Source organism: Rhinoderma darwinii, chromosome 3, assembly GCF_050947455.1.
Source record: "Rhinoderma darwinii isolate aRhiDar2 chromosome 3, aRhiDar2.hap1, whole genome shotgun sequence".
NCBI classification, from domain to species: Eukaryota; Metazoa; Chordata; class Amphibia; order Anura; family Rhinodermatidae; genus Rhinoderma; species Rhinoderma darwinii.
Window position 1 is genome coordinate 189657268 of NC_134689.1, and position 27131 is coordinate 189684398.

The 27131-nt window shown below is 40.8% G+C and overlaps 1 protein-coding gene across 2 annotated transcripts in view; it reads right to left on the reverse strand.

Moving 5' to 3' along the window:
* POT1 (protection of telomeres 1) overlaps positions 1–27131 on the reverse strand; it is an 85928-nt gene that overhangs the window by 30406 nt on the left and 28391 nt on the right. The window contains exon 5 of one of the 2 annotated variants that reach the window (XM_075857173.1): positions 12720–12875. The exons of the other annotated variant lie outside the window; for it this stretch is intronic. Coding sequence (XP_075713288.1) covers positions 12720–12875 — 156 coding nt within the window. The remainder of the gene's footprint in view (positions 1–12719; positions 12876–27131) is intronic. 2 annotated transcript variants of the gene reach the window in all.

The window sequence follows — 27131 nt, forward strand, 5'->3', positions numbered from 1 at the left end:
AATTCTGCATGTTGGTGCTTTTTCTCCCTTATCTATTGTAAAAATGAAAAATAAAATCTGAGCTAAAACTACATTTTATTAGAAAAAAATGTTGATTTTTAATTTCATGGCATAATTCTCATAAATTCAGCAAAAACAGTGTGGGGTCAAAAGGCTAACTATACCCCTAGAAATATTCCTTGAGGGGTGGTTTCAAAAATGGGTCAATTTCCGCTGTTTTGGTCCGTCCAGGGCGTTGCAAACACGACATGGCACTGAAAACTATTCCAGCAACATCTGCTCTCCAAAATCGAAATGGTGCTCCTTCCCTTATAAGCCCTGCCGTGTGTCCAAACGGGAGTTTATTACCATATATGTTGCGTTGCCGTAAATTGGGAGAAGATGCTTAACAAATTTTGGGATGTTTTTTCTCATTTATTCCTTGTAAAAATTAAAAATTTCTACTTTTTTTTAGAAAAAAGTAGAATTTTATTTTTACAGACTAATTCCAGTAAGTTTAGTAAAGAAACTAGTGTCAAAATGCTAACTATACCCCTAGATAAATTTCTTGAGGGGTGTAGTTTCCAAAATGGGGTCACTTTTGTGAGGTTTCCACTGTTTTGGCACCACAAAACCTCTTCAAACCTGACATGGTGCCTAAAATATATTCTAAAAAAAGGCGGCCCCAAAATCCACTAGGTGTTCCTTTGCTTCAAAGGCCTGTCTTTCAGTGCAGTAGCACACTAGGGCCACATGTGGGATATTTCTAAAAACTGCAGAATCTGGGCAATAAATATTAAGTTGCGTTTCGCTGGTAAAACCTTCTGTGTTAAAGAAAAAAAAATTTTACCAATGAATTTTGGCAAAAAAAATTAAAATGGTAAATTTCCCCTCTAGTTTGCTTTAGTTCCTGTAAAATGCCTAAAGAGTTAAAACACTTTCTGAATGCTGTTTTGAATGCTTTGTGGTGTCTAGTTTTTAAAATGGGGTGATTTATGGGGACTTTCTAATATATAAGGCCCTCAAAGCTATTCAGAACTGAACTGGTCTCTGAAAAAACGTCCTTTTGAAATTTTCTTGAAAATGTGAGAAATTGCTGCTAAAGTTCTAAGCCTTGTAACGTCCTAGAAAAATAAAAATGCTTTTAAAAAACGATGCAAACAAAGTAGACATATGGGAAGTGTTAAATAGTAAACTATTTTGTGTGGTATTACCATCTGTCTTACAAGCAAATACATTTAAATCTGGTGACAGAGCCTCTTTAAACTTAGAAAAATGCAAATTTTCTCTGAATTTTGTGGTTTTTCACAAATAAACACAGAATATATCTAACTAATTTTACCACTAACATAAAAGTACAAAATGTCACGAGAAAACAATCTCAGAATCGCTTGGATACGTAAAAGAATTCCAGAGTTATTACCATATAAAGTGACGTCAGATTTGAAAAAAATTGGCTGTGTCCTTAACCCCTTCAGGACAGCCTGTTTTGGTCTTGTGGACGGAGCCAATTTTTTCAAATCTGACTTGTGTCAATTTATGCGGTAAGAACTTGGGAATGCTTTTACCTATCCAAGAAATTCTGAGATGGTTTTCTCGTGACATACTGTACTATGTTAGTGGAAAAATTTGATCAATAAGTTCAGTATTTGTTTGTGAAAAACACCAAATTTTAGAGAAAATTTGTAAAAATTTATTTTTCTAAATGTAAATGCATCTGCTTGTAAAACAGATGGTAATACCACACAAAATAGTTACGAATTAACATTTCCCATATGTCTACTTTATGTTGGCATAGTTTTTTGAACATCTTTTTTTTTTTCTAGGACGTTACAAGGCTTAGAACTTTCGCAGCAATTTCTCACATTTTCAAGAACATTTCCAAATCCTATTTTTATAGGTACCAGTTCAGTTCTGAAGTGGCTTTGAGGGCCTTATATATGTCACCCAATTTTAAAAACTGCACCCCTCAAAGTATTCAATACAGCATTTAGAAAGTTTCTTAACCCATTATGTGTTTCACAGGAATTAAAGCAAAGTAGAGAGAGGAAATTTACAAATTTCTTTTTTTTGTCGGAAAATCCATTTTAATCTTTAACACAAAAGGTTTTACCAGAGAAACGCAACTCAATATTTATTGCCCAGATACTGCAGTATTTAGAAATATCCCACATGTGGCCCTAGTGTTGTAATGCACTGAAGCACAGACCTCAGAAGCAAAAGGCACCCCTAGAGGATTTTGGGGCCTCCTTTTTATTAGAATATATTTTAGGCACCATGTCCGGTTTGAAGAGGAGGTCTTGTGAGGCCAAAACAGTGGAAACACCGTATCGCCGTAATCGTATTGCCCCGCAGAATAAAGTGAATGTCATTTATAGCGCAGGGTGAACGCTGTAAAAAAAAATAGAATAAAAAACAATAGTAGGATTACTGTTTTTTAGTCACCACACCACTTAAAAATAGAATAAAAACCGATCAAAAAGTCACATGCACCCCATGAAAACTGCAATGAATTCCTCAAGGGGTCTAGTTTCCAAAATGGGGTCACTTTTGGAGGTTTTCCACTGTTATGGCACCACAACACCTCTTCAAAGCGGACATGGCGCGTAATAAAAAAAAAAGGAGGGCTCAAAATCCACTAGGTCCTCCTTTGCTTCGGAGGCCGGTGCTTCAATCCATTAGCGCACTAGGGCCACATGTGGGATATTTCTCAAAACTGCAGAATCTGGGCAATAAGTATGGATTTGCGTTTCTCTGATAAAACCTTTTGTGTTATAAAAAAAATGGTATAAAGAGGATTTTCTGACAAAAAAAAATAAATTTAAATTTCACCTCTACTTTGCTCTAAATTCCCGTGAAACACCTAAAGGGTTCATAAACTTTCTAAATGCTGTTGTGAATACTTTGAGGGGTCTAGTTTCTAAAATGGGGTGTTTGATAGGGGTTTCTAATATATAGGTCCCTCAAAGCAACTTCAGAACTGAACAGTAACCTAAAAAAATAAATAAATTAGGCAATACTTCGCTTCTTACATTATACTGATAATGAGCAGTGCCCACCCCGAGATGACCCCAGTTTTGACCGTTTGTATAAACGGAGACCCCTATTAGACCATTTCAGTGCCCGGTTTTACCAAGCATACACCCCCGAGAAGTGTATTTCTATTGATGAGTCCTTGGTAGATTTTAAAGGGAGGCTTCAATTCCACCAGTACCTGCCGAGTAAGAGGGCAAGGTATGGCGTGAAGATGTATGAGCTGTGCGAGAGTGCATCAGGGTATACCTACAGATGTAGGATATATGAAGGGAAGGACAGCAGTAGCCCCCAGAATGCCCCCCCTTACTGGGAGTTAATGCAAAAATTGTGTGGGATTTGGTGCACCCACTGCTGGACCAGGGTTACAACCCCTACCTGGATAATTTTTATACCAGCTTCCCACTCTTCAACTGCCTCGCTTCCAGAAGTCCTGCGGCATGCGGCACTGCTAGAAGAAATCTGACAGGCCTCCCTAAGACTCTGCTTGGGCAAACACTCAGAAGGGGTGAGAGCAGGGCACAATCCAGCAACAACATATTGTGTGTCAAGTACAAGGACAAGAGAGATGTCCCACCAGTACCCATGTACCTGTACGAGGTACCAGTACAGAGACCCCCAAACCAGACTGCATCCTGGACTACAATAGGTACATGGGAGGGGTGGACTTGTCAGATCAAGTCCTGAAGCCCTACAGCGACGTGGAGTGTGGTATAAGAAGCTGGCCGTGCACATCATACCGATGGCATTGTACAATGTGTACGTGCTACGTCGATGTACAGGCCAGAGGGGAACTTTCCTGGAATTTCAAGAGGTGATTATCAGGAACCTAATCTTTAGGAACCAAGCAGGGGGGGCACCCAGTACTTCTGGAAGCGAGGCCACACGCATCGTAGAAGGGCAACACTTTCCAGGAGAAGTTCCCCAAACTGGCAAGAAGGGAAAAAGTCAAAAGAGGTGCAAAGTCTGCTATAAGAGGGGGATAAGGGAGGACACAATATATCAATGTGACACGTGTCCCGAAAAACCAGAGCTCTGTATGAAAGAGTGTTTTAAAATTTATCATACATACCTTGGTTTATAATTTACCCCAATTTTACTTACCCTGATGTACTTCGCACAGCTTATCCCCCCTTGTTTTCCCCCTCTGGGCCCTGCTGTGTGCCCAGGCAGCTGATAACAGTCACATGGAGGGTATTGCCGTACCCAGGAGAACCCACATTACAGTTTATGGGGTGTGTCTCCGGTCAAAATGCTCACTACACCTCTAGATAAATGCCTTAAGGGTGTAGTTTTTAAAATGGTGTCAATTCTTGCGGGTTTCAACTGTACTGGTACCTCAGAGGCTTATGCATACATGACTTCGCACCAGAAAATCCCCAGTAGGCCAAATGGTGGTCCTTTCTTTCTGAGCCCTCCCATGGGCCCAAACAGCAGTTTATCACCACAAGTGGGGTATTGCTGCACTCAGGACAAATTGCGCAACAGAATGGGGTATTTTATTTCTTGTGAAAATAAGAAATTTTCAGCCAAAACTACATATTATTGGAAAAAAATTAATTTTGTTTTAATTCCCAGCCCAATTCAAATAAGTTCTGTGAAGAAACTATGGGGTCTAAATGGTCACATTACTCATAAATGAATTCCTTGAGGGGTGTAGTTTCCAAAATGGGGTGACTTCTGGTGGGTTTCCATTGCTTTGATACCTCTGGGGCTCTGCAAATGCGACATGGCACCCGAAAACCAGTCCAGCAAAATCTGGACTCCAACAAACACATAGCGCTCCTTTCCTTCTGAGCCCTCCCATGGGCCCAAACGGCAGTTTATCACCACAAATGGGGTATTGCTGCACTAAGGACAAATTGGCCAACAAAATGGGGTATTTTGTTCCCTGTGAAAATAAGAAATTTTGATCACAAAATGACATCTTATTGGAAAAAAATGAAATTTTTTTAATTTCACAGCCCAATTCAAATAGGTGCTGTGAAAAAACTGTGCAGTCAAAATGGTAACAACAACCATAAATGAATTCCTTGAGGGGTGCAGTTTCCAAAATGGGGTCACTATTGAGGGATTCCTACGGTTCTGGCACCTCAACACCTCTTCAAACCTGGCATGCTGCCTAAAATATATTCTAATAAAAAAGCGGCCTCAAAATGCACTAGGTGCTTCTTTGCTTCTAGGGCTTGTGTTTTAGTCCATGAGCGCACTAGAGTCACATGTGGGACATTTCTAAAAACTGCAGATTCTGGACAATACATATTTAGTAGTATTTCTTTGGTAAAACCTTCTGTGTTACAGAAAAAAAATTGAATAAAATTGAAATTCAGCAAGAAAAATGAAATTTGCAAATTTCACCTCCACTTTGCTTTAATTCCTTTGAAATGCCTGAAGGGTTAAAAAACTTTCTAAATGCGGTTTTGAATACTTTGAGGGGTCTAGTTTTTAAAATGGGGTGTCTAATACATAGGCCCCTAAAAGCCACTTCAGAACTGAAGAGGTACCTTAAAAAAAAAAAAAAAGGCTTTTGAAATTCTTAAACATATGAGAAATTGCAGTTTATATTCTAAGCCTTGAAATGTCCAAGAAAAATAAAAGAATGTTCAAAAAACAATGCTAATCTAAAGTAGACATATGGGAAATGTGAACTAGTAACTATTTTGGGTGGTATAACTGTCTGTTTTACAAGCAGATGCATTTAAATCCTGAAAAATTCTATTTTTTCCAAATTTTCTCTAAATTTTGCAATTTTTCACTAATAAACACTGAATATATCGACAAAATTTTCCCACGAACATGAAGCCCAACGTGTCACGAGAAAACAATCTCAGAATCGCTTGGATAGGTCTAAGATTCCGACGTTATTACCACAAAGTGAAATATGTCAGATTTGAAAAATGGGCTCTGAGCCTTAAGGCCAAAACTAGGCTGCGTCCTTAAGGGGTTAAAGAAAAGGTTGCTTAGAGCAATAACAAATGTTACTCCCACTTCCTAATTTAATGCAATGTGATAATTAAATCACATTTGTTTACTCAAGTACACTAACCCAATTTTTAGCTGCAATGCTGCTTCCTGAAATCATATTGGTCTAAATGTAGTGTCATTACTTTGTGCATAGAAGTAGCTCTGAGTGTAGAGTGCACATTTATAGAGGAAGATTGATGACTGTATGGCTATAAACACCCATGAACTGGTGACAGGAAGCGGCAGAAGGATCTCCGAGTGCAAAAGCAGATCATACAAGATGATGCAGGAGATCTGCTGTGGTCACCCTATGTGTGCATGGATTTGCCAGGCAAAAACCCTGGCAAATTCCAGCAGATACCTTATTTTGCAGAAAGCCAGAAGAAATAGCATTGATTTTAAAGTAAGAATTCACTTGGGAAACGCAAGTTTTATATATATTTATATTCATATATACAAGAGATTCTAAGGAAGTAACTGAAGGGGGGGGGGGCAACTAGGGGGTGCTGTCATAGGTTCATGAAAAACCGATTACTGGTAAGTAATCAATGCTTTACCCTTTCACCTATGACCGCACCCCTGGAGATGTAAAATAGAACCCCAGTTTTTAGGGTGGGACTACCGCTTGTAAAACTTTCCTACCGAAAGGCAGGTCAGTGGCTAAATGCAACTGTAACCTATAATGCCTAATAAAGGTGTGGGGTGAACTCTATGTAGCCGCCGTGAAAATCTGGTCTAGAGATGCGTTGGCTCTTTCTGCCAAAGAAGTAGATAAAGCTCTAGTGGAATGAGCTCCAAAGAATTCTGGGGAATTAATGTTCTGGCCAAGTACGCCAAGTTTAATGCTCCGTACTATTGTCGGTCTGCTAGCTGCCAAACCCTTTCCTCCTGTCAGATGCTTTTTCTAGGAGATCATCCAGTGGAGGACCAAACAAAAGTCTCCTGAACAAGGGATAGTCCAGAGTTTCACTTTTGGTCTGCAATACCAGGTTTAAATGACCCTGCAGAGGCTTTCTAGGTCCTCTGTAAGTAGTAGTCCGCCTTCCTATCCAAAGGATCAGGGAGGGAACCCAGATCTTCAAAAGGTAAGGCAGTCTTCTTGGATATTTTAGCCACTGGGGCATCCAGTCTGGGAAAACTATCCCAGGCCTTGCTTAATTAATCCTCAAAGGGATACTTTCTTTTCAAAATTTTTGGAATGCTTAACTTTCTATCAGGGTTCTTTCCATTCCCTTTTAATGAGGCTGGCCACATTTTTGTGAACAGGAAAAGTCCCCTGTTTCCTAGGACCCAGGCCCTCAAACATAATGTCCTGGATGGATTGGGGTTCCTTGGGGTCATCAATAGTAAAAGTGGCCCGGACTGCTTTAAGAAGTTGGTCCACATCCTCAGCTGGAAATCGTTTTTTTCCCCCTTCATCTTCGTCAGAGGAATATGCAGAGGAGCTCCGCTCCACTAGAAGAATTAGAAACCTCTAGGCTCGGTCTTCTCTTACCAGATAAGGAGCTAGGAAAGTCATGTTTCTTTCTAAGGGATCTAAGGGAATTCTTAACCTCTGTTCGTAGCAAGGCTGGTGGATTCTTCTGCCAGGATCTTATCTAAACATAACTGGCATAAACATTTCTGATAAGAGGCTGCTAGCTTCCTACATCACATAACACATTCTCTGTTGCGAGTCTTGTCCAACTTTTTCCTGGGACCCTCTCTGACCTACATACATGTAATATACAAGGAAGTACAAAATTAATACATGAAAAAAGGTTTGCTTGTCCTACAATGCTTCCTAGATGATCCCATGCCATTTAGAGTACCGGACTAGAGGATCTTGCTAGGTCTGATCGCTCAGGTTGTTCGGCACATCCTGCTGCTTCTCCTGGAGCTTTCATACTGGTTGCTTGGTTGGAGAAGGAGCCATCTTGGTTCAGGCCTAAAATAGGCCTAAGGGGCTATGGGAGGGGAGGCTGGGAAGGCTCCCAGGCTATGATACGCTGTAGCCCCTACTCCCCAACTGGGCCGCCAGAACACCGCTTCCTGGAACGTTTGCGCGTCATTTTCGCCGGCAGTGACGGGCGCCACAATCGGAAGCGGTCACTGCAGTGAGCCAGAAGCGGCCGAACGCTGGGCCATGAGTCCTGGCTCCCTTCTCTGTAAACTGGAGCCAGGTCTGACCCCAGGAGAAGCCTCTCCACCCAGAGGAGACCCCACCCATGGCAAGAGCTAATCACCTCCATAGAGGGAAGCGGTGACCAGGTTAGGAGTGGGATATACCAGCCCCAGACTTAAGGTTACTCTCTAAGAGTCTTGCACCTTCAGAATACCTCCAGGAACACAGGTGAGTATCTGCTGGAGGGTCTGCAATCCTGGAGAGTGTGTCTTGATCCACAGGACAATCCAATCCGGAGGACAGGAAACCTGACGGTGTGAGGAGAGGTGTGTCCTTTTTTAGATCATCAGGCTTCCTGTCCAGCAAATGGGATGTCTCTCCAGGGGTTAAAGGGTAAAAGAGAGCTGAACCACACAAGACTGCAGAGGAAGAGATTAAATGCATCACATATTAACAGTCCAATAAGTAAATATATAGGAACCACATATTCTGAATTTTGGGTTGATGAAGAAAGAAACATGTTGTTACCCTCTGTAGTCAAATTCTTGGAAATTTGGCAGGTCAATTAGATTTGATTATTTTTCTCCAAATGACATGTAAACCTTTATCAGGGTTTTTTGTTGTTTTTTTAGAGATCTATCCAGAGAAGTTCTAGATTACGGATGTCTGCATTGATTTGTTTATTTTCAAGACCCGATTGTGTACCTGAAAGTTCAGAGCTTAGTGGGTAGTCCCTGTGAAACGCTCTCACATCCACTTCTTTTCATGTTCTAGACTTTATTCCTGTGTTTCCTCCCTCTATTAGAGGTTGAGAAGGTTGTCAGTTGTAATTTCGGTGAGAAAATGCAGCTCTGAAGTCTCTTCAGAACGGAGTATAAACCTTCTCTGACCATAGATACCTTTCCAGTATCCAGGAGGAGGGAAGCAATGAGTAATACATGTGTAGGATAAGGCTACACAAAGAAGCTGTAACGATGGTGTAGCTGCTGCATCAACCTGGTGCCTATAAGTCTTCAAAACAGAGTGTACATTTAAAAGCTGCTTCACTTCTTAGAATAAATGCACTGGAGCAAACAAATGGTTGCAAAGGTGTACATAGCCTATTATCACATTGAAGAATTCTAACACTGCTCCTTCCACCTTTTAATTCTGCAGTTGGTCCTTGAAATATTCAGACTATCAGAAGACCACAAGTTTAAAAAAAAAAAGAAAAAAAAAAAGTATTTTCCACACTAGGAAGTACCAAATGTAAGGATTTCTTGTATGTTGTATCGACATAGTAAAAGGTAAATGGATGTTATCCTAAGTTAGTAAGAGTAGTTTAGTTCATTACTACGAACAGTCTGAATGGTTTACACGGAAGCAGAAAGTTCTGAAGGTCAATCTGATGATTCCTCCATGTCCATGAATTTACAGAAACCCCCCTCTTATTACAATAAGTCAAAGAAAGGACAAAAATCAAAAAACGAATACGTAGGGCGGGGAGAAAGCATCGCAGGAAGATATCCGCAGAGAAATCGCACGGGAGCGAAGAACAAATAACATCAACTTGTCTTCTCAAATTTTGAATATGGACGAAATATCTATTTTGTCCAAAGGACTTTCGTTTGCTCCAACTAATCACTTCAATTTATACAATACCATCGTGGACGTTAATAGTTTTATCAGGCTGCTTACTGTCAAGAGACATTTTTTGGATCAGGATTCATGTATTGATTATATGGACGATTCCAAGGATTACACACATATGATCCAGGAGCTGCCTAGTACTAATGATATGCCATTTTGTTCATTTTTAGATCATATATGTACTAATGTTTTGCAGGATTTACAGGAGGAGTCGGCTTTGCCTGAATGTGAAGCTTTGTCCAGAGCCACTAATTTTTCTGTCCACAATCCCTCTTTTTATCCCATTCATCTCAAACCTCCCGTTTTGGATAGGTTTCAGGAATTGGTTCAAAGAGATTTAGTTGAATTACACACCATGGTAGATATTAAATCTATTGATAACTTATCCAAGAGGGAACATAAAGCCATTTTTTCCTTGAGAAACAATAGTGATATAACTATTAGAACAGCTGATAAGGGAGGGGCGGTTGTGGTCCTGGACACTGCACTCTATATTAAATTAAACAAGGAATTATTATCGGATAATAACACATATGACAGATCAAGCATTAATCCAACTGAGATTTTTTCTGAACGCCTGTACATATTGTTACAAGAGGCTCTAAATTTGGGAGCGATAGATCAGAAGGAATGTGATTATATTTTTGTTGAGAAACCGGTTATTCCTATTTTTCACTCTCTGACTATAATCCATAAGGATCGCTTTCCGCCCCCTATGAGACCTATTGTGGCAGGTATTGGTTCCTTGAATGAGAAACTTAGCGAGTGGGTAGATACATTACAGCAACCTCTGGTCACACGTTGCTATGGGTTTCTCCAGGATACAAAACATGTGCTATCGTCTGTAGAAAGTATCAAATGGCAGGATAATATTGAATGGCTAACTTGTGACATTGAAGCATTGTATACATGCATCCCTCATCAATTGGCTTTAAAGGCAGTTCTATACCATTTAGATAGATATTCCAAATACTCTCTAGATCTCAAAAATTTTATTATTATGGCAATAGAGTATCTTCTCTCCTCTAACTATTTCATGGTTGCCATTATATTCAAAAAACAGGCGCAGCTATGGGAGCTAAATTTTCCCCTTCGCTTGCCAATTTATATGTAGCATGGTGGGAGGAGTGCTTTCTATTCACTGAAAGCAATCCTTTTGCTTTTGATCTGGTCTGGTATGGTCGTTACATTGATGATATGATCAGATGTGGCGACCATACCAGACATCATCAACTACATAAATAATAATCCATTTGGTTTGACATTCACCTATGCTTATGATTGTCAAAAAATTACGTTCCTGGATCTCACTCTAAGTGGTATTTCCAGCCTAGAGACTGTTTAGACTGGCACCTATCGCAAGCCTACTGCTGGTAATGCAATTTTGCATGGCAAGTCCTGCCACCCGGAGCACACTATCAAGGGTGTTCCGGTTGGAGAAATTTTACGAGCTAAAAGAAACTGCTCGTCTGAACAGGTGTATAAGGAAGAAACAAATAAAATTTGTAATCGTTTAAAAAAAAAAAAAAAAAAAAAAAAAAAATCGAGGTTATCCTCAATGGACTCTGGATAGGGCTATTAATTTGGGTGAGGACAGAAAACATTGTGATTTACTACAAAGAAAGCATACACATAAAAAGAACAAAAATGCATCTCTTGCGTTTGTTACATCGTACAGTAAAGAATATCATACGATACGATCTATAGTGTCCAAATATTTACCAGTCCTCTTTCAAGATGAGGGCTTACGCCAGATATTAGAGCCAGGTTGTACATTTTCCTCTCGGAGAGCACCTACTTTGGGTTCTATGATTTCACCTATTTTTAACGCAATTTTCATCCAAACAGAATTCATGGCTGTCATCAAAGTGTTTTTATCCTTGTGGAGCAAATATATGTATGTGTTGCAATTATGCACACCAAATTAAAGAAGTTCTCAGCCATTGATGGATCTATACATAAAATTAAACAGTTCATCAATTGCAACACACGACATGTAGTTTACCAAATAAATTGTACTCTTTGTAATTTATCTTATGTTGGGTGCACTAGTCGCTCCCTTAAGGTTAGAATTAGAGAACATCTCAATGGAGCCACTAATCCTGGAGTTAGAAATCCTTCCAATGCATCCAAACATTTTAGTCTTATGCACCAAGGCGATACAAGTAGCTTTGAGTTTTCAGGAATTGAAAGAGTTAATAGACCAGTGCGAGGTGGTGATCATAGGCGAGCACTTTTGAATCGTAAGGGTATGTGCACACACACTAATTACGTCCGTAATATACGGGACGTATTTCGGCCCCAAGTTCCGGACCGAACTCAGTGCAGGGAGCCGGGCTCCTAGCATCGTAGTTATGTATGATGCTAGGAGTCCCTGCCTCTCTGCAGGACAACTGTCCCGTTCTGTAATCATGTTTTCAGTACGGGACAGTTGTCCTGCAGCGAGGCAGGGACTCCTAGCATCGTACATAACTATGATGCTAGGAGCCCGGCTCCCTGCACTGAGTTCGGTCCGGAACTTGCTGCCGAAATACGTCCGTATATTACGGACGTAATTAGTGTGTGTGCACATACCCTGAGGGTTACTGGATTCTCATGTTGAACACTAGTCCCCAATGGTTTAAATGTGAGAAATGATCTTATTCTGAACTTATAATATTTTATATTTTTGCATTTTTGTGTTTGGCTTGAGATTTTATAGTTGCATTTTATAAAATTTTGTATGTTTCACATGTCATCCACTTCTGTGATAATTGCATACACCTGATCAAAGTGGGTGTTTTTTGTCTTGGCTGCCATTTTAGCCAGACATTCTCATTCCTTCCCCTATCTATGAGTAATGGCTCTTGAGAGCTAGAAACGCGTCAGAGGGAATGTATGTTTTATGTTTCTTGTCCAGTGTTTGCTGTTCAGTCTTCCGCTGGCTATCTATTTTAACCAATAAAGAGGATTTTTTTCATGTTCCACAAGGAGTGCTGAACCTTTTCCTTCTGGAGTCTGAATGGTTTACCTTTAAAGATTTTGCAACTTCCACGTGATTATCATAAACCAAAATGTCTAAGGCAAGGTCTTGTAACCGACTGATAAAGCCTCTGTCTCCTTCAAGTGCCTCATCTTCTACATAAACCTTCCATGGTAGGGAAGCACATTTAGTACCATCCCAAACCTGAAACGAGAGGAGACCATGCACACGTTCAACAGGATTCTGGTATCATTAAAGTCCAAACACGAGAATAGTTTATCACATATGTATAGTGGGTCATTTCATGCCATGCAGTCTACTATATCGACAAAATGCATTATAGTATTGTACGTATGGACTACAAAAGGCTATGTAACAACATTACTACCAATTGACATACTGTATTTTTCGGACTATAAGATGCACGCGGGTTTTAGACAACAGAAAACAGGAAAAAATGTCATATTTTACTTATTTTACAAAAGAAAAAACTATTGGTTTAAAAAAAAAAAAAATTTCAGTTTCACCACATTCTGAGAGCCATAACTTATATTTTTCCATCGTTTGAGCGGTGTGAGGGCTTATTTTTTTTTGCGGGACGAGCTGTAGTTTTTATTAGCCCTATTTTTTTGGTACATACGATTTTTTATTTCATTCTTTTTAGCGCTATGGTGACCAAAAGACAACGATTCTGGGGTTCTAAATGAATTTTTTTTACGCCGTTCACTGTGTGAGTCAAATAATGCTATATTGTAATAGCTTGACTTTTTACGGATGCAGAGATACCTATTTTTTGTTTATTATTTTTATATTGTGCTTGGGTAGAAATCGGAAAAGCTTTTTTTTTTTTTTTTTACACTCCTGAAAATGTATCTAACTTTTTTTTAAACATTTTATTAGTTCCCCTAGGGGAATTGAACGCTGGTACAATACACTGCAATACATGGATGAGTTAAGGAAACAGCGTAACTAGCTGAGCTATGCTGCTTCCGTAACTACTATTCAGTTGTATGGGAGTTACTGAAACGGCGTAGCTCAGCGAGTTATGCTGTTTGCATAACTCGGCCATGTAACCAGGAAGTGAAGTGGCCGGAAGACTGCGGTATAGCGACCGCAGCATTTAACTAGTTAAACAGCCAGGAACAGTTCCTGGCCGTTTAGAGCAGCGTGTCAGAAGCTCACACCTGCAGTGTATGGAGCGGGCTCAGCGCGTGAGCACGCTCCATGCATTATCCCCTCCCCGCTCCATGATGTGCCGGCACATCATGGGTCGGGAAGGGGTTAAGTAGGGAGTGGTCAGGGGGCCTGGCGCTTAATAAAATAATTTAAATGTAGGTATTCCTAGACAAATAATATCTTTCTAAATACATTCAGATTATCTCATGCAGTCCGTATTCATGAGAAGTGGCTGATTATTGGTGGCTTTCTCCCTATGAACAATATGGGGAGAAAACGGTCAATCACCGGAAGGAGGATGGGGCTAGCCAGTTTACGAATACGGGCTGCAGGAGATAAAAGTGAGCTTTATAAAAACTACTGATCATTCAAAAGCAAGTACTACAGAGATGGAATCAGGGTCTCTGGCACTACTTTATGCTGCCCTCAAATAGGACAGCATAAACCTAAAGACAGACTGCCTTTAAACTAGCGCATTATACAAAGCAGTGTTGTTGCCATAAGAATTGTGTTTTTAGTGAATTACCATGCTCAATAAAGCACAAAATCAGTTCTGTCATTTTCACAAGTAAATGATATTTGTTTCTACTGTTTTAGCATTGACAACAGACATTAGATTTCTTTATTGCCAAGTGTCAGATACAAGATCATGTTGTAAAATGTGAAGTATGGTTTTCACTTGCACTTGGTCTTTGTCTTTTTGGGGTGGATTCTGTTAAATCGAATAAAAAGAAATAAATAAATAAAAGAGGGGAAAAAAAAATGGCCTAAAGAAATAAGGGAGAGATGTGTGAGCGCTTGTTTTTTGCAGGGAGAGCGGTTACCAGTAAACTGTCCCAACAGGTGGGGGTGTAGTATAGAATGGGCTCAGCTTCTATACCTCATGGAGGGCTAACAGATTAATAAATGAGGCTCATATTGGACCAAACCAAAACAGAATGGTCTGCCACATGACAGAGGAAAAAAATGGCGGCCAGACGCTACACACATGGAGCACAATTTTTATAAATCTGTGCATAAAGTGTTGTATGAAATAATTCTTGTTTTAATTTATAGGGCAATAATCTTAAGTGTAAGGGTATGTGCACACACACTAATTACGTCCGTAATTGACGGACGTATTTCGGCCGCAAGTACCGGACCGAACACAGTGCAGGGAGCCGGGCTCCTAGCATCATACTTATGTACGATGCTAGGAGTCCCTGCCTCTCTGCAGGACAACTGTCCCGTACTGTAATAATGTTTTCAGTACGGGACAGTAGTTCCACGGAGAGGCAGGGACTCCTAGCATCGTACATAACTATGATGCTAGGAGCCCGGCTCCCTGCACTGTGTTCGGTCCGGTACTTGCGGCCGAAATACGTCCGTCAATTACGGACGTAATTAGTGTGTGTGCACATACCCTAACTCTTCAAGTACAGTCTCCGGCTAGTTTCAAAAGAATTTAGTATTTATACTGCTAAGTCTTAAAGAGGCTCTGTCACCACATTATAAGTGCCCTATCTCCTACATAAGGAGATCGGCGCTATAATGTAGGCGACAGTAATGCTTTTTATTTAAAAAAACGATCTATTTTTACCACTTTATTAGCGATTTTAGATTTATGCTAATGAGTTGCTTAATGCCCAAGTGGGCGTATTTTTACTTTAGACCAAATCAGCATCATGCACTCCTCTCCATTTGCTCAGCGCATAGGGATCCTGCTAGATCCTTATGTGCTGTCTTATACGAACACATTAACAATACTGAAGTGTTTAGACAGTGAATAGACATTCCACGGGATGTCTATTCACAATCTCTGCACTTCGTTACTGTTTCTATGGTAGTTACAGCAGAGGAAGCGTGATCTCGTTGTAACCTGTCATTTACAGCGAGATCTCGCTTCCCATGCTGTAACTACCACAGACAGAGTAACGAAGTGCAGAGATTGTGAATAGACATCCCGTGGAATGTCGAAACACTTCAGTATTGTTATTGGTCAGCGTCATACACTCCTCTGTACAACGCCCACTTTGTCTAAATTGAAAATACGCCCACTTGGCATTAAGCAACTCATTAGCATAAACCTAAAATCGCTAATAAAGTGGTAAAAATAGATCGTTTTTTTAAATGAAAAGCATTACTGTCACCTCCATTACAGCGCCGATCTCCTTATGTAGGAGATAGGACACTTATAATGTGGTGACAGAGCCTTTTTAATGAGTTTATCTGGGGAATATTTTTTGTTTAGAATGTATAACAGCATAAAACAAAGCAAAGAGCTATGCTTACAGACAATTTTATTTCATGGTTTTCATCAGAATCGCAGCACATATGGTTTCAAAGATCACCTACTGTGTTAAGATCTTACAGGAGAAAATCCTAAAGACAGCACAACAGCGTGAATGCTCCAGTATTGTGTCAGACCGTAAAGAAGTTGCAGCAAATGAAATGATATATTAACCCCTTCGCGCTCAGCGACGTAATAATCCGTCGCGCTAACTGTATCGATAGCGCTCAGCGACGGACTATTACGTCGCGGGAGTAACGGCCATTTCGGCCGTCCTACCGACACAAACAGGAGCTGTGACAGCTGCTGTCTCATACAGCAGCTGCCGCAGCTCCTACAACAGGGACCGATCGCGGTGTCCCCGCTGATTAACCCCTTAAAAGCCGTGTTCAATAGTGATCACGGCTTTTTAGGGGTTAAGCTACAATCGCCAGCCTGCTACGCGATAGCGGCTGGCGATGGTGGCTATGGCAACCAGACACCAAAACATGGCGTCCGGCTCTGCCATCGACGGAAGCCTAGTGGGTCCTGACAAAGTCAGGACCCACTATGCTTGCTGTCAGTGAGTAGCTGACAGTTCTAATACACTGCACTACGCATGTAGTGCAGTATATTAGAATAGCGATCAGGGCCTCCTGCCCTCAAGTCCCCTAGTGGGACAAAGTAATAAAGTAAAAAAAAAAAAGATGTGTAAAAATAAGAAATTAAAAGTTTTAAAAGTAATAAAAGTAAAAATCCCCCTTTTTCCCTTATAAGTCCTTTATTATTAATAAAAATATATAAACAAACAAATAAACTATACATAATTGATATCGCTGCGTCCGTAACGGCCTGAACTACAAAATTATTTTGTTATTTATCCCGCGCAGTGAACGCCGTAAAAGAAAATAATAATAAACCGTACCACAATCACAATTGTTTGGTCACTTCACCTCCCAAAAAATGGAATAAAAAGAGATCAAAAAGTCGCATGTACCTAAAAATGGTACTGATGGAAACTACAGTTCGTTACGCAAAAAAATAAGTCCTCGCACGGCTTTCTTGATGGAAAAATAAAAAAGTTCTGGCTCTTAGAATAAGGTAACACAAAAAGTGAATGGTTGTTTACAAAACGTATTTTATTGTGCAAACGCCATAAGACATAAAAAAAACCTATAAACATCTGGTATCGCCGTAATCGTATCGCCCCGCAGAATAAAGTGAATATGTCATTTATAGCGCACGGTGAACGCTGTAAAAAAAATAGATTGAAAAAACAATAGTAGAATTGCTGTTTTTTAGTCACCACGCCACCTAAAAATAGAATAAAAACTGATCAAAAAGTCGCATGCACCCCAAGAAAACTACAATGGATTCCTCAAGGGGTCTAGTTTCCAAATTGGGATCACTTTTGGGGGTTTTCCACTGTTTTGGAACCACAAGACCTCTTCAAACCGGACATGGTGCCTAATAAAAAGGAGGCCTCAAAATCCACTAGGTGCTCCTTTGCTCCGGAGGCCGGTGCTTCAGTCCATTACCGCACTAGGGCCACATGTGGGATATTTCTCAAAACTGCAGAATCTGGGCAATAAGTATTAAGTTGCGTTTCTCTGATAAAACCTTTTGTGTTATATAAAAAATGGTATAAAGAGGATTTTCTGACAAAAAAAAATGTAAATTTCACCTTTGCTCTAAATTCCAGTGAAACACCTAAAGGGTTCATAAACTTTCTAAATGCTGTTGTGAATACTTTGAGGGGTCTAGTTTCTAAAATGCGGTGTTTGATAGGGGTTTCTAATATATGGGCCCCTCAAAGCAACTTCAGAACTGAACTGGAACCTAAAATAAATAAATAAATTAGGCAATACTTCGCTTCTTACATTATACTGATAATGAGCTGTGCCCACCCCGAGATGACCCCCAGTTTTGACCGTTTGTATAAACGGAGACCCCTATTAGACCGTTTCAGTGCCCGGTTTTCCCAAGCATACACCCCTGAGACGTGTATTTCTATTGATGAGTCCTTCGTGGATTTTAAAGGGAGGGTTCAATTCCGCCAGTACCTGCCGAGTAAGAGGGCAAGGTATGGCGTGAAGATGTATAAGCTGTGTGAGAGTGCATCAGGGTATACCTACAAATTTAGGATATATAAAAGGGAAGGACACCAGTATTCAGCCCCCAGAATGCCCCCCCCTTACTGGGAGTTAATGCAAAAATTGTGTGGGATTTGGTGCACCCACTGCTGGACCAGGGTTACCACCTCTACCTGGATAATTTTTATACCGGCGTCCTACTCTTCAACTGCCTCGCTTCCAGTCCTGCGGCATGCGGCACTGCTAGAAGAAATCTGAGAGGCCTCCCTAAGACTCTGCAGGCCAAACAAGAAGGGGTGAGCGCAGGGCACATTCTAGCAGCAACATATTGTGTGTCAAGTACAAGGACAAGAGAGCTGTCACACCAGTACCCATGTACCTGTACGAGGTACCAGTACAGAGACCCCTAAACCAGACTGCATCCTGGACTACAATAGGTACATGGGAGGGGTGGACTTGTCAGATCAAGTCCTGAAGCCCTATAGCGCCATGCGGTGTGGTATAAGAAGCTGGCCGTGCACATCATACAGATGGCATTGTACAATGTGTATGTGCTACGTCGATGTACAGGCCAGAGGGGAACTTTCCTGGAATTTCAAGAGGTGGTTATCAAGAACCTAATCTTTAGGGACCAGGAAGGGGGGGGCACCCAGTACTTCTGGAAGCGAGCCCACACGCATCGCACCAGGGCAGCACTTTCCAGGAGAAGTTCCCCAAACTGGCAAGAAGGGAAAAAGTCAAAAGAGGTGCAAAGTCTGCTATAAGAGGGGTATAAGGGAGGACACAATATATCAATGTAACGCGTGTCCCGAAAAACCAGAGCTCTGTATGAAAGTGTTTTCAAATTTATCATACATCCCTTGATTTATAATTTACCCCAATTTTACTTACCCTGATGTACTCCGCACAGCTTATCCCCCATTATCTTTCCCTTCTGAGCCCTGCTGTGTGCCCAAGCAGCTGATAACAGCCACATTGAGGGTATTGCCATAGAACCCATATTACAGTTTATGGGGTGTATGTCTCCGGTAAAAATGCTCACTACACCACTAGATGAATGCCTTAAGGGTGTAGTTTTTAAAACGGGGTCACTTCTTGGGGGTTTCAACTGTACTGGTACCTCAGGGGCTTCTGCAAACATGACTTTGCACCAGAAAATCACCAGTAGGCCAAATGGTGGTCCTTTCCTTCTGAGCCCTCCCATGGGCCCAAACAGCAGTTTATCACCACAAATGGGGTATTGCGGCACTCAGGACAAATTGCGCAACAGAATGGGGTATTTTATTTCTTGTGAAAATAAGAAATTTTCAGCCAAAACTACATATTATTGGAAAAAATAAATTTTGTTTTAATTCAAATAAGTTCTGTGAAAAAACTATGGGGTCAAAATGGTCACAACACCCATAAATGAATTCCTTGAGGGGTGTAGTTTCCAAAATGGGGTCACTTCTGGTGGGTTTCCATTGCTTTGATACCTCTGGGGCTCTGCAAATGCGACATGGCACCCGAAAACCAAACCAGCAAAATCTGCACTCCAAAGAACACACAGCGCTACTTCACTTCTGAGGCCTCCCATGGGCCCAAACTGCAGTTTATCGCCACAAATGGGGTATTGCTGCACTCAGGAGAAATTGGGCAACAAAATGGGGTATTTTGTTCCATGTGAAAATAAGAAATTTTGATAAAAAATGACATCTTATTGGAAAAAAATGAAATTTTTTTCATTTCACAGCCCTATTCAAATAGGTGCTGTGAAAAAACTGTGCGGTCAAAATGGTAACAACAACCATAAATGAATTCCTTGAGGGGTGTAGTTTCCAAAATGGGGTCACTATTCAGGGATTCCTACTGTTTTGGCACCTCAACACCTCTTCAAACCTGGCATGCTGCCTAAAATATATTATAATAAAAAAGAGGCCTCAAAATGCACTAGGTGCTTCTTTGCTTCTAGGGCTTGTGTTTTAGTCCATGAGCGCACTAGAGCCACATGTGGGACATTTCTAAAAACTGCAGTATCTGGACAATACGTATTTAGTAGTGTTTCTCTGGTAAAACCTTGTGTGTTACAGAAATAAAATTGAATAAAATTGAAATTCAGCAAGAAAAATGAAATTTGCAAATTTCACCTCCACTTTGCTTTAATTCTTGTGAAATGCCTGAAGGGTTAAAAAACTTTCTAAATGCTGTTTTGAATACTTTGAGGGGTCTAGTTTTTAAAATGGGGTGTTTTATCAGGGTTTCTAATACATAGGCCCCTCAAAGCCTCTTCAGAACTGAAGAAGTACCTTAAAAAAAAGGCTTTTGACATTTTCTTAAGAATATGAGAAATTGCTGTTTATGTTCTAAGCCTTGTAACGTCCATGAAAAATAAAATAACGTTAAAAAAACGATGCCAATCTAAAGTAGACATATGGGAAATGTGAACTAGTAACTATTTTGGGTGGTATAACAGTCTGTTTTACAAGCAGATGCTATTAAATTCTGAAAAATGCTTTTTTTCCAAATTTTCTCTAAATTTTGCAATTTTTCACCAATAAACACTGAATATTTCGACCAAATTTTACCACGAACATGAAGCCCAATGTGTCACGAGAAAACAATCTCAGAATCGCTTTGATAGGTTTAAGCATTCCGACGTTATTACCACATAAAGTGAAATATGTCAGATTTGAAAAATGGGCTCTGAGCCTTAAAAGGAACAGTGTCACCAAAATTTTTTTTTTAATATCAGTTTGATGTTAGTGTTTTATTAAAAACGTTTGTATTAATTTGTGTGTTTCTTTTTTTTTTTTTTTTACACTTTTTCTTCCCTATGGGGGCTGCCATTTTTTTTTCCATTTCTGTATGTGTCGATTAGCGACACATACAGACATGGAATACGGCAGCTCCAGTCCATAGGAGTCAATGAACGGGACCCGTCCCATTGACTTTGCACTATGGCTCTGTCCTGCGCAGACGCAGGTCAGCGTCAGACAGAGCAGCTGTTTGCAGGGAGAGAGCAGGCACCATCTTGAAGACCAGCTGCACTGCAGGTAAGATGTGTGTCTCTGCATGTCCCACTCTCTACCTCACAGACCCCCGCTCTCGTGACCCCCGACGGCCCCCCCCTCCCTCCCTTGTGTGAAGGACACACGATGAAACTGTACTGGGAAAGCCCTGAACGGTAAATCTCTCTAGTTGTGCTGAGACTGTTTGGGGATGTGTCAAATGTCAAATACACGGTGTGTGAACCGGTCAACTGAAAAGTCATTCACTTCACTTTCATCATTCTAAGGCTGGGTTCACACGACCTATTTTCAGGCGTAAACGAGGCGTTTTACGCCTCTATTTACACCTGAAAAGACGGCTCCAATACGTCGGCAAACATCTGCCCATTCATTTGAATGGGTTTGCCGACGTACTGTGCCGACGACCTGTAATTTTACGCGTCGCTGTCAAAAGAAGGCACGTAAAATAACAGCCTCGGCAAAGAAGTGCAGGACACTTATATACATTATATGCAGGACACTTCTTGGGACGTAATTTGAGCCGTTTTTCATTGAATTCAATGAAGAACAGCTCCAAATAACGGCCGTAATTGACGCCTCGCAAAACGCGAGTACGAGCAATTATGTCTGAAATGACGGAGCTGTTTTCTCCTGAAAACAGCTCCGTCATTTCAGACGTAAATGCAGTTAGCGTGTGCACATACCCTAGGGGTATGTTCACACACAATGTTTTCAGCTGAAAAATCGGAAGCAGAACGCCTACAAGCATCTGCCCATTGGTTTCAATGGGAAATACGGCGTTCTGTTCCGACAGGGCGTTTTTTACGTGGTAGTTTTCCAAAAACGGCACGTAAAAAGACGCCCGACCAAAATGAAGTGCACATCACTTCTTGGGACGTTTTTGGAGCCGTTTTTCATTGACTTTATAGAAAAACAGCACCAAAAACGGCCGTTAAAAAACGCGAGTTTGATTAAAAAATGGCTGAAAATCAGGAGCTGTTTTCCCTTTGTTTAGTAAGCGTGTGAACATACACTTAGCCTTTTGGTGTGTCCTATAACTTCTTCCAGCTGCAGAATCACACCCAATATGGCTGCCAGACACTGCTTAGCAATTTGAAGACACCTTTACCTGGCTTGTGATAGGGGCAGGTGAGGTTCCCTCCCACATTTACAGCAGCTGTGAGTCAGGTTGCTTTGCCTTATTCACCTTGCTGTAATTCTGGGAAGTGCTCCCCCTGGTGGCCAACATTGGAAAACATGTCAAATTATTATTTAATTTTTAATACTTTCCACCATACAGAAAAAAAAAAAAAAATACAGCAAAAAACTTAAAAAATATAATAGAAATAAGTAACGACACTTTAAAAAAAAAAGGTTTAATTTGCGACACATTCCCTTTAAGGCCAAAACTAGGCTGCGTCCTTAAGGGGTTAAAGCCCTTCAACTTTGTAACGTACACAGAGAATCTATCTTACAACTTAGACATCAGAATGGTAAAGTACCACACACACTTATGTCCTATTCTAGCTATTTAGATGCTCATTTACCATACAGTAATTATAGACAAATTGTACTTATCATTTCAGATCCAAAAATCCATACAATGATATCATAAACTTTCCGATCGAGTCATTTGACCTTTTTTAGTGTTTGTAACGGTCTTTCACGCACCAGGTCTTCATTGCAAATCATCTCTACAGCATGGATGAAGTGGTGCAATCACTCCCCTGCATTTTTCACCAGTACTTGCTGGTTACCTTAAAACCCACAGTTTAGTATGGCTTTATCTGGAGCGCGGATCGCACTTCCACTATTCTGACTCTGTTCCTGACTGAATCCACGTTGGGTAGTTCACAGCACTGAGATTCTGCAGATAACCTCAGCTAACATACGAATACAGCTGCAGGCAGACAGTACTTAGGAAAGAACACCGGAGCATGCATGCAAAAGGATGACGTTTGGGTGACAAGTAGAAATGCATAGACACAGATAAAGGGTAATGTATACGGATTTTTCATGACCACATTCACAGGATTTTTGTTGACTACTGTAATGCCACTTATCAATGGGGGTTATAGATAGATAGGCATTAAAAATGTAAGGTCTTAGTTAAAAATGGTGGATTATGAAGTTATTATTGATAGGCTATGTTCACACAGGGTTTACACGCTACGTAAGAGCACACATTGCATCTGTCCTGTGTGTCACAGGGAATTCCGCTCGCACCAAATTGTGGTGCAGTTTTTCAGCTGGAGTGTAATCTGCGTAAGACCGTACAGAAAAAGAAAAAAAGCACAAACTTACCCTCCGACGTTCTACTGACCGTCCTCCTGGGATGACTTTTCATCCCATGTGAACGGTGCAGCCTGTGATTGGCTGAAGTGGTCACATGGAATGAAACAAATTGTAAGGTAATTTGTCCTGATTACAGCAATACCCCATATGTGATAATAAACTGCTGTTTGGACCCACGGCAGGACTCAGAAGGGAAGAAGGCTTTTGGAGCGCAAATTTAGCTGGAATGGTTCCCTGAGGTACCAAAACAGTGGAAACCTCCCAAAAGTCCCTTTAGGGGACTGGAACGAGCGATCATTAGGTCTCTGGAACAATACACTGCAATACTAATGTATTGCAGTATAATATAATTTTTACAGGCTCCTGTAACAGCGCGATCGCTGTTCCTGTCTATTAGTCCCGGGTGTCAGCTGTAATACACAGCTGACACCTGCAGAATATGGAGCGGGAGCAGCGCATGAGCCCGCTCCATATATTACTCCCCGCACCACAATATGCTATTAAGTCATGGTGCGCGAAGGCGTTAATGCGCAGCGGATGGTACAAAGTGAAAATTAAAATTTTTAACTGATATGCCATTTTAATGCACAATATGTTGTGTCCAGTTTGTGCCACTGAAGACAAATACCTCATACAATGTTGAGCGGGTTCTCCCGGATATAAAATATCATATATGTGAACGTAAGCTGGTGTTTGGGCACGCTGTGGGGCTCAGAAGGGAGGGAGCGCCATTTGGCTTTTGGAGCGCAGATTTTGCTTGGTAACTGTTCTGTTTGGTGTTTTGCTGGTATTTCGGTTTATAATGTGGGGGGCATGTCAGATGTGCGGAGTACATCAGGACATAAGGTTATAATAATTGGGTAAATTAATAATAATCCGCAGATATGTGGCCGATGTCACACTGATAAATGCGTCCGATCTTAGCCGCTTTTGGACACTGCACAATTTCTGTCGCTATATTCTGAGAGCCTGAACTTTTTTTCTTTTTTTTCTTCGCCGGAGCGGTTTGAGGGCTTACTTGTTGCGGAACAATCTGTAGTTTTCATTGGTACAATTTTAGGGTACATGCAATTTTATTATCACTTTTTACTAGATTTTTTTGGCACGCAAAGTGACAAAAAACAAACAAATTCTGACAATATTTATTTAACTTTTTGATCACTTTTTATTCTATATTTTGGGAGTGTTCATGACAAAAAAAATAGTGATTCTGACATTGTTTTTTTTTGCGGTGTTCACCGTACGGGAAAAATAATATTGTAGTTTTATAGTTTGGGTCGTTATGAATCCGGTGATACCAAATATATGTACTTTAACATTTTTATTTTTTTCCTATAATAAAAGTCTTATTATAGGAAAAAAAGCATTTTTTGTTTTTGTAACTTATAACTTGTTTTTACACTTTTATAAAACATTTCTATTACTTCTTTTTTTTACTTTTTACTTAAAGAGGCTCTGTCACCAGATTTTGCAACCCCTATCTCCTATTGCAGCAGATCGGCGCTGCAATGTAGATAAGAGTAACGTATTTTTTTGTTTTTTTTTTAAAACGAGCATTTTTGGCCAAGTTATGACCATTTTTATATTTATGTAAATGAGGCTTTCTAAAGTACAACTGGGCACGTTTAAAGTAAAAGTACAACTGGGCGTGTATTGTGTTCGTTACATCGGGCGTTTTTACTTCTTTTACTAGCTGGGCGTTGTGTATAGAAGTATCATCCACTTCTCTTCACAACGCCCAGCTTCTGGCAGTGCAGACACAGCGTGTTCTCGAGAGATCACGCTGTGACGTCACTCACTTCCTGCCCCAGGTCCTGCATCGTGTCGGACGAGCGAGGACACATCGGCACCAGAGGCTACAGATGATTCTGCAGCAGCATCGGCGTTTGCAGGTAAGTCGATGTAGCTACTTACCTGCAAACGCTGATGCTGCTGCAGAATCAACTGTAGCCTCTGGTGCCGATGTGTCCTCGCTGGTTCGACACGATGCAGGACCTGGGCCAGGAAGTGAGTGACGTCACAGCGTGATCTATCGAGAACACGCTGTGTCTGTGCACTGCCAGAAGCTGGGCGTTGTGAAGAGAAGTGGATGATACTTCTATACACAACGCCCAGCTAGTAAAAGAAGTAAAAACGCCCCGATGTAACGAACACAATACACGCCCAGTTGTACTTTAGAAAGCCTCATTTACATAAATATAAAAATGGTCATAACTTGGCCAAAAATGCTCGTTTTAAAAAAAAACAAAAAACGTTACTCTTATCTCCATTGCAGCGCCGATCTGCTGCAATAGGAGATAGGGGTTGCAAAATCTGGTGACAGAGCCTCTTTAAAGACCTGCAGCACGGATGGCTGCTATAATACACTACCTAGGTAGTGTAATGTAACGTATTATAAACTGGCAGTGTGACGCTGGGAGTCACACTGACAGGAAGCCCATGAGGATCAGCCTCCGGCTGGTTCTCATAGGCTGCCGTGCATGGCAGACCCGGGGGCTGTTGTATGGCCTCCGGTTTTGCCTTATAACCGATTGCAGGTTACTTCTTGGGACGTTTTTGGAGCAGTTTTTCATAGACTATTGGAAACAGCTCCAAAAACGGGCGTAAAAAATGCGAGTTGCTCAAAAAAAAAACTTATGAAAATCAGGAGCTGCTTTCCCTTGAAAACAGCTCCGTATTTTCAGACGTTTTTGAGTTTGTGTGTGAACAGACAAGTAAGAAACTAATTGTTAAAATTTAATTTGTGTTTTGACGCCACATTGAGATCCATAACTTTTCTATTTTTCCATTGATTGAGCAGTATGAAGGCTTATTTTTTGCAGAGCGAGCTGTAGTTTCTATTGGTACGATTTTGGGCTACATGAGACAATTTGATCACTTTTTATTTAATTTTTGTGAGATAAGAAGTGACCAAAAAAACAGCGATTCTGGCGTTTTATATCTTTTTACGGCATTTACCGTGCGCATTAAATAATGCCATAGTGTACTAGTTTGGACTTTTACGGATGCAGCGATACCAATTTTGTAGGTTGTTTTTGAATTTTTTACATTTCAGAGGAAAAATTGGAAAAAGTTTTTTTTCTTTTAACTTTTTTTTATTTTTTACACATTTCATTAGTCCCCGTAGGGACTTGAACCAGCGATCGCTGGTACAATACACTGCAATACTAATGTTTTGCAGTAGATTGTCATTTTTACAGGCTCCTGTTAAACTGTGCCAGAGATAGGGCTTAACAGGAGATTAAGAAAGGCAGTCCTTCATTAGGTGCCTGGGCTGCCATGACAACCATTGGCGCCTCCCGATCGCTTTGCAGGGGGGGGATAAGCTGTCAGATAGGGGCGCCCCCGTTTATAACGTATTTTTTACTTTTCTAATTATATATAGTATATTTGAGAAAGGTTTTATATTTAGGTATCCTATTGTCTCATGAGGTTTCCCAAGAAGTGATAGGTCCTCTTTACCCCTTAGCGACATTAGGCGTACATGTACAGCGAATATACATTACCCCAATATGGCGTGAGTACAGGAGCTGAGCCCGCAACAAAATGTGGCGGGTGCTAGCATTTTCAAACAGCTGACGCTCGCCTGCAACGGCCAGGATCGCAGCGACCGTGCCGACTGAGTGGTTAGACGGAGGAGGCGCTCTCTAAACCCCCTGAT